Source organism: Rhizophagus irregularis, chromosome 25 (assembly GCF_026210795.1).
Source record: "Rhizophagus irregularis chromosome 25, complete sequence".
NCBI classification, from domain to species: domain Eukaryota; kingdom Fungi; phylum Glomeromycota; class Glomeromycetes; order Glomerales; family Glomeraceae; genus Rhizophagus; species Rhizophagus irregularis.
In genome coordinates, this window is record NC_089453.1 from 2,659,316 (window position 1) to 2,666,968 (window position 7,653).

Genomic DNA, 7,653 nt, shown 5'->3' on the forward strand with positions numbered 1-7,653 from the left:
CTAATGGTATATTATTCATATCACGCAAATCCCTAGGAGGCGGTCCAGTAGGCTCTGAAGGAGTATAAATTGCAATTGGTATCGACATCATATTTAAACTAAATTAGAATAAAATTCAAATGGATCTTTATGTATACAATTTGGACGAGTACACGACCGACTCGAGACAGGGTAATGAGTTTGCCCCATCATGGCCTTTCCGTCTTGCCGTAGCAGGAAGTTCTGACTCGGGTAAGACAACTATGATTATTAATTTGTTAATGGGAGACAAGAAGGCAAAGGAGGATAGCGAAAGGTACATATTATGTGATGCGGTAATTCTAGTTGGCAGATACCTCGATGAACCGAAGTGGGCAGTCGTACGTGATTTTTTCAAAGAAGAAGAAATTCCGTTTACCGCAGTATCCCATAGTGAGATTCCAAATGTTAAGGACTTCAACTCCACCCAGGCTACTGTGGTAATCTTTGAGGATTTGATGGATGCGCCTAAAAAAACCCAGGATCTCATCACTGGATTTTTTACACACGGGCGTCACAAAAATATCTCGTGTATCTATGTGGCCCAAAGATTCTTTACCATTCCCAAGGCTATTCGTGAAAATGTGAATTATATTTCCCTACATGGAGGTCACGGAAGTTTGACCGATACTAAGAGGATCATCCGCCAGTATACAGAAGAATCGGAGTCACTAGCTCCAGTAATCGATGACCTTACTCTACAACGCGAATTTATAGTATTTGATCTTAGAAGATCCAAGAGCGATCCGTTATCTATTCGGGTTAGATGGGATACTAGTCTCAGTTCGATCACCGATCAATCTCAGTTCGATCCTAGTTCGATCTCAGTTCAATCCCCGTTCGATCCGAGTTTGAACCCAGTTCGATCAAAGTTCAATCCGAGTTTGAACCCAGTTCGATCAAAGTTTAGTTCCTATGGCCAGAAAGCCGTAGCTGAAGCAAAAAAGTCCTCCCAGCTAATCGAGTTTGCTCAGGAATATCCATCGCCTAAAGAGAGAAAACACCTTCTCGTATCTGGTTATAGCTAAGAACGCAGATACCTGGGTTAAGTACGTCTTTCGGGAAGCCTACGGACTATCTGGTAAGACCTTGGGATCAGACTTCCAAAACTTCTTAGCGAAAGTACGGGATAGGACCACGAAGACTGAAATTCCAAAACCTGAGACCGTAAAGGAGTTATTCTCCCGATATGAAGTCCTGAAGTCTAGTCACCCTTTGGATAATAAAAAATTAATAGAAGGCATCGGGGTCCTTTTACAGATCTTTTCTAAGGGTCATATGGACCGTCGAGCATTACGAGTAGGGATCAATAGTATTTTGTAAGAATCTGGCTGCTTTAGCAACCCATCTCGCGAAGTTCTTCCGCAGAAGCCCTAAGAATCATGGCACTTTTTTTACGTCCTTCGAAGTCAATCCGTAGCATCCTAGCTTTTAATCCAATAGCTCCTAAGGCTCGAGAAGCAAAGTTCTTAGTCATCGGATTTCTTACATGATTTACATAGTTCTCATAGAATGTAGTAAAGGGTTCGTCAATACCATCCGGGTATGTATTCCGTAAGAACTGATATAAGGCAATTTCCCCACTGTCACATCCAATGGCTATAAGCTGTTCAAGAAGCCACTTCCTAGTATCCTCGTATGAATCTCCGTCCATAATTTTCATATCTAGTCTTTGTGTGAATAATTGCGTAAAATCCGCATTACTTGCCCGACGGATAATCTGGACCAACTTATTCCTGGCAAGTCCCAAGGCTTGTAAAGGTTCACTCTCGTCACCAATCTTCTTTATAATCTGTCTATACAACACGCTGGATAATCCTCTATATGCCGCTTTTGCAGAGAATACTCCACAGTTCTGACACTGGTTTATTATGATTGATGTTGACATGGCTATCTTTCTTTGATTATTCGCTCACTTAGTATCCTTCACAATCTTTTTTATATATTGTTATCTTTAAATACCTGTCATTTGTATAAAAAAAAATAACTGGCATTAAGGGATCAACCGTTGGAAAGACCGGAAGACCGGAGGACCGGAGGACTGACCATTAGGAAGCGCAGTCCTTGCACAACTTGTCCGTTAAGTCACTTTGGGCTTACAGGCATGAGACATTCCCTACACAACTCAATATTAAGCTCTGCAAGTCTCGGGGCATGGTCCTCCAAAGTTCGTGGACGACCGGAAGGACCGGAGGAAGGTGTCCCGTTAGTCGTATTCTGCTGTAAGATAAAATCATCATATTCATTTTGGTCAGCTTGAATAGCGGCTCTGATTTGTTGTATATTATTGAAAGTTAACCGCTGGCCATCAAGATTTTCCTCATTATAGCGTGTTTCATTGATGATTTCCTCTATAAGCTCCTCCTCTTCAGAATGAACAAGGTAGTAGTCCTCAACTACCTCGTAGTCACTCTCAACCAGTCTATGATACGTTCTAGTACCGTGTTGAATATAGCGTCCTGTATCTGTATTTAAATATACAGGTTGTTCCTGAGGTGGAGGCGGTACGGTTTGTCTACGGACAAGCCTTCCATCGATATAATCATGGGATTCCATAACTATTCGATTAAAGGTATCTCCACCAACACGGATTGGACGTCCGGTTATAGGATTAGTTATATAAGGGTATGACATGTCTTTTTTCTGTACGTGTCTACATACCTAATTGTTATCTTCAATTTACAATAACCAAGTGACATCGTCATCAGTCCTTGTCAAAAAATGCGAGGATGCCTGATGATGAGGTTACATGGTCATCAGTCCTTGTCGCAAAACACGAGGATACCTGATGAATAAGTTATTGGATTATTGGCCTAAAAAGCATTCATGGAAAAACTATGGATTATATTACAGAAAATGTGAACGGAGTTCATGTCACGTGATACCCTGAACAAATGTGTAGAGTGTCACGTGATTTCATGCGGTACGTAGATCATTTCCTTTTTGGGCGATACCCGTTCCACAAAAATCGATTTGGTAAGAATGCGTTTGGAACCTTGTGTAACATAAATTTCCTTTTTCGGTAATTCGGGATTACGCGGTAATGCCGGCCGGATCTAAAAAATATGACTCTGCAGGGTAATTCCTACGAAAGTCAAGTACAAAATGCTTACTCCTGTTGAGTCCATTCATACCACTCCCAGTCCCCAAGGATCGCCTCCCCATCTATGTTCACTTAATGCATGCTCTATGGTTTCCCTCTCTTGGGGGTCCACGACCATCCCATTCCTAAGCATTTTCTCCATAATATAAAGCTGATCCTCGGTGAGGCGGTCTATCCATCTTTTATAGAAGTCGTTTACATCTTCAAATGTTATCCAGTCAACATTCCCTTTTTCGAATGGCTTTCCAAGAGCTCGGACATACCCGATCGTAGTGGCATAATTTTTCCACCTCTTATATGCCTCTTGACGAACTTCCTGCCACCACACTCTATCTACCTTACTCACTGCAATAAGGTCAGTATCCGGGATCTTTGCGACAATGCGTTCGACTATTTCTACTGGTAATCGGTCCAACATGATGTTATGTTACTTATACTATAGCTATCTTCAATTACTGTATGCCTATTACACATGGATAAAAAATATAGACTAAATTCGTACAGAATCGTAGGACCATAGGAGCCGCTTATGCAAGAAGTTCTGTTAAGGTTTTCTCAGCCTCGTTTTTAGTAATAGCTCGCTTTGGGGGACCGGTTGATGAGTCCTTAGTCGCATTATAATACAATTCGAAGAGGGCCTCAAGCTTATCTAGGAGAGCTTGTTTATTCTTGTATGATTCGCGGATTTTTGCTATTTTAGCAGTATATGCCGCATTATCTGGGAAGAGTTTTCTGGCCACGAACTTCACATATGATACAGGAGAATTTGCCGTCTGGATTCGCTTGATATACTTCACGTGGTCCTGGACGAGGTAACTGGTTTTGCCAAACCCAGATATTAATGCGACTACTATAGTATCTTTTAATGCGCGGATAATCTTGGGGACAGTTTCGTCAGTGATAACACTAGGCTGAATGCGCGATGCCTCGTAAATAATCTCCTCACTAGTGCTGTCAGTGCTGTTAACAATGCTTGCGAATTCGGTATATGTTGACATGATTCTTTGTACTTTGTAAAAAATATAAATCTTCAGTTACCTGTTTATTCGAATGAGAAAAAATAAATATAAAACTCGGGGTTTACACTTGGGATACTGCGAGGCAGTAGAAGTGTCGCTCGGCCTTTTGTATCAATGGAGAGCCTGGTCTATATAACCAGGGGATAGCGACTTTCTGGATAATCCTAGCCGCTTTATTGTTCTTTCTTTCTATATATCTCCTAAAGGCTTTCTGGATCATTTCAGCATGATGAGTATAATAGTCGAAATTAAAATGCTTTGGGCAACTATATAAATGTAGTCGTACCGCTTGATCCATGGAAGCATCGGCTCCCCATCCACGATCAATAAAAGATTTACAGTAGGTACAGTACCACCTATTTGGTAGTCGTGATACTATTCTCCTAATGTGCACAATATAAGCATATACAGCTTGACGAGACCTTGGATAAGGTAGCCGCCTATGAAAACCTATTCTACTACAAGTCTCATAATATTGCACAGCATTTTGAATGCGCTTAGCCCACGCGTGGAAACTTTCGTCGTCTTGTCTACCTAATCCGTCGGTGTTTTGCATTTGGGTATCTCGTAAGATTACATATCCCATAGGTTTATTCAATTATGCCATCACGATATGTCAGTAAAAAATAAACCTACCAGTTCTTAGCAATCATGTCCAGATAACCTTGTTCGCATTTTTCACATGGCAGTATCCCGCGGTTTCAAACTTGAAAGTCTTTAGAGTCGTATCTGCATTCTCTGAACAAGTGAAAAGCGCGGGGCTATCTGGCTGCTCTTCTAAAATAAATCCATCCGTATGGATACGTCGTACTTTATCCTTGTATGGTTGAATTGCCTCAGATGTGATTTTGCGACCACGTGCTAATAAGAATGGGGCGATCCTGGGATACTCACCTTTGAAGGGATTACCCGGGTTTGTGAACTGGAATCGCCACTGGTCAGATCCTACTGGTATGATAGAGTCGAGTGTATGGCCCTCTGGAAATGTAAACGGGTCTGTTTGATTTGCGGTGAGTGTCTTGTAATTACGCTTCCTCTGGCATAATGCTCCCCATAATGTGTTGAGGACTCGCTTTGCCACGCGGCCAGCTACGCCACCCTGGTTTTTAATTTTGAAGAGGAAGTGTACATACTCACCGAATATTACAGTTCCAGGGATTCTCGCTTCTCTATCATATATCAATGCATTTGGCTTCCCATCCTGTATTAACTGTATATTGAGACCAAGTTTTTTTGCTCGTTGTAAGTCGATGAATGTATAGATTCCCCTTTTATTCTGTCGGAAGAGAATATTATTCCCACTTACCTTGGCACGGAATAATCCATACAAGGCATAACCCCTGTGGTCAACAAAGTCATTAAGTGTCTGGAATTTACCCCGTCTGATTGGAAAGTTCGCGTTCGATTGTTGGATACTCGGGTATAAACTTGTTGCGTCGTACTGTCTTCCATAGCCCTTCCACTCGTTATCTGCCCAGATTAATCCTCCCATCATTGCATCACTTAACCACTCTGCTTCTATCGGGTCAAGAGGATCATTGGCTGGAATCCCTACACTTAATCGTTCGAATAACCAGAGAGCCGTTCTTTTGTAAGACCAGTTATGGTATGATAAGTCGATTCCTAAACCGAACTTCTTTGTAGTTTGTAAGAAGACATCCCGTTCCTCGTGGATTCTCTGATATGCTTCTTCGAGAGTTTCATATACCCCAGTCTTACGGTTTTTCTCGACGGGGATGAAAGAACTCTTGGAATTCTTAGTTTTTTGAAACTGCCCAATTGTGCAAGACTTAACCGTTTTGCCGTTATATATTGTGACTACATTATTGGTCCCATCTTCATGGTATACAATGGGTAAATTACGCTTTTTATCTAATTTACTGGAGTGGAGTCTTCCGGGATTTAACGCGAGGGAGTAGTGACCCTCAGACAGGATGAGAGTCGCACGTCTATCGGACTTACTCTTAGAGATTCGGGTAATGTCCCCCACAATATTAATTGCGAGACTTCCTGCGAGTTGTTCAACCTTGTCCATGCATGAAACTGGGATGGGAGCATCGCGATTGAGACCTAATGCCTTTTTGATATACTCGGGCTTTTCGATTGACTTTGGCATTTTAGAGAATGTGCCGTAGATATGTTTCAGGCATTCATACAGGCAATCATTTAGCTCCCCGTTGCAACCTCCTGTGGCCGGTAGACTATCTCTCGCATAAATTATGAATTGTTCAAAATAATCGGGGTCTGCGTCATCCGGTAGCTGTGCTTCATCATAATGGTCTAATAGTGAAAAGAGGCTGGCTGGTTGGTTTCCTGATGTCCATCCACCGGGTTTCCAGTTTTCATAGGGAAGTAGGATCTGGAACTTTCTATCTGGAAATCGCGCCTGGAGAGTCTGACCGAGTCTGGTGATAGCTCCTCTGGAAAAGCGGGCACCAGAATATTGAAGTTCCTTGATGTCAGGTCGTGTTGGTAAAGTGCGGGCGATTCTTGAGTATTGCATTTTTATGTATATGATTTGTCTTCAAATATAAATAATAACTTTCTATATATACGAAAAAAAAAAGAAATAATCTCAAATAGCGCTTACAATATGTCGTTGATAGCGCCCTCAGTATCCTCTTCGTTCCAGTCATCGATGATTCCATTGGCGGCCTCCCATTCACGTTCCATATCAGTTTTTGGACGTTCCTCGGGGATCTCTCGCGCTTTTCCCTTATCTGCCCTCATAGTTTCATACCCAGAGGGGGTGGGAATAATCTCGGCATTACGATTCTCCTTGTATATTCTTATTAAATCTGCGAGTTCTTTACGGCTAGGTATTTTAGGTAAGTATCCATTATATTCAATCCAGTCCTTGAAGCGGTCTACTACTTCCATAAGGTAATACTGGTACTCGTCCTCAATACGCGTTGTGGGACATTCCTCTACTTCAAACGCGAGTATTTCCCAGTCATAGTCATCTGACGCATCTTGATACTTGGCCCATAATTCCTTACCTGTATTGTAGAGATCATCGAAGGCCTGGTCCTTTGAATTTTTAACCCACGGTTTGCGATCCCATCGGTGTCTTTCATGCCAAGCCCAGTGCGCTCGAGTGCCTTCCTTTGGTTCAGGATCCCGGTCGACTTCTGGTTCTGTGTCAGGTTCTGGGATAAGTTGCTCTTCGGGAGCCGGTTCTACTACAGGTTCTGTAGAAAATTTAGAATCTGCGAGGGATTCGGATTTTGTGGAAGATTCTGCGGGTGACTCAGGTTGTTGTTCAGGAGCTGGGTTCACGGTTGTAGAATCTGAGTCTGATAACAAGTCGTCTAAGACGTCGTTGTCATCATCTGGTTTAGGGGTGGGTTCTTCTTGGTCAGGTTCCTCGTCAGATAGATAACAATCTGAGAAGCTATCTATAGGTTCATCGGTGTCTGACTCATTAGTATCTTCATCGGGATCCGGTTGTTCTTCCCTTGACTCTTGTAGACGTTCTTTTAAGTGGTCAGGCTTGGGTGGAAGCGGTGGAGG

At 42.3% G+C, this 7,653-nt stretch overlaps 4 protein-coding genes across 4 annotated transcripts; all 4 read right to left on the minus strand.

Annotated features, from left to right (window-relative positions):
- Window positions 1-3,146: 3,146 nt before the first annotated feature.
- Window positions 3,147-3,539, minus strand: OCT59_017019 (uncharacterized protein; the record flags this gene model as incomplete). The annotated part of the gene is made up of 1 exon (XM_066146079.1): window positions 3,147-3,539. One exon carries the CDS (start codon window positions 3,537-3,539, stop codon window positions 3,147-3,149), a length of 393 nt encoding a protein of 130 aa, XP_066003805.1.
- A 109-nt stretch (window positions 3,540-3,648) lies between these two features.
- OCT59_017020 (uncharacterized protein) lies at window positions 3,649-4,119 on the minus strand (the record flags this gene model as incomplete). The annotated part of the gene is made up of 1 exon (XM_066146080.1): window positions 3,649-4,119. The coding sequence occupies one exon, from the start codon at window positions 4,117-4,119 to the stop codon at window positions 3,649-3,651; it is 471 nt and encodes a 156-aa protein (XP_066003806.1).
- An 82-nt stretch (window positions 4,120-4,201) lies between these two features.
- On the minus strand, window positions 4,202-4,696 carry OCT59_017021 (uncharacterized protein; the record flags this gene model as incomplete). Its single annotated transcript, XM_066146081.1, has 1 exon — window positions 4,202-4,696. One exon carries the CDS (start codon window positions 4,694-4,696, stop codon window positions 4,202-4,204), a length of 495 nt encoding a protein of 164 aa, XP_066003807.1.
- Window positions 4,697-4,789: 93 nt separating this feature from the next.
- On the minus strand, window positions 4,790-6,643 carry OCT59_017022 (uncharacterized protein; the record flags this gene model as incomplete). The annotated part of the gene is made up of 1 exon (XM_066146082.1): window positions 4,790-6,643. The coding sequence occupies one exon, from the start codon at window positions 6,641-6,643 to the stop codon at window positions 4,790-4,792; it is 1,854 nt and encodes a 617-aa protein (XP_066003808.1).
- Window positions 6,644-7,653: the final 1,010 nt, after the last annotated feature.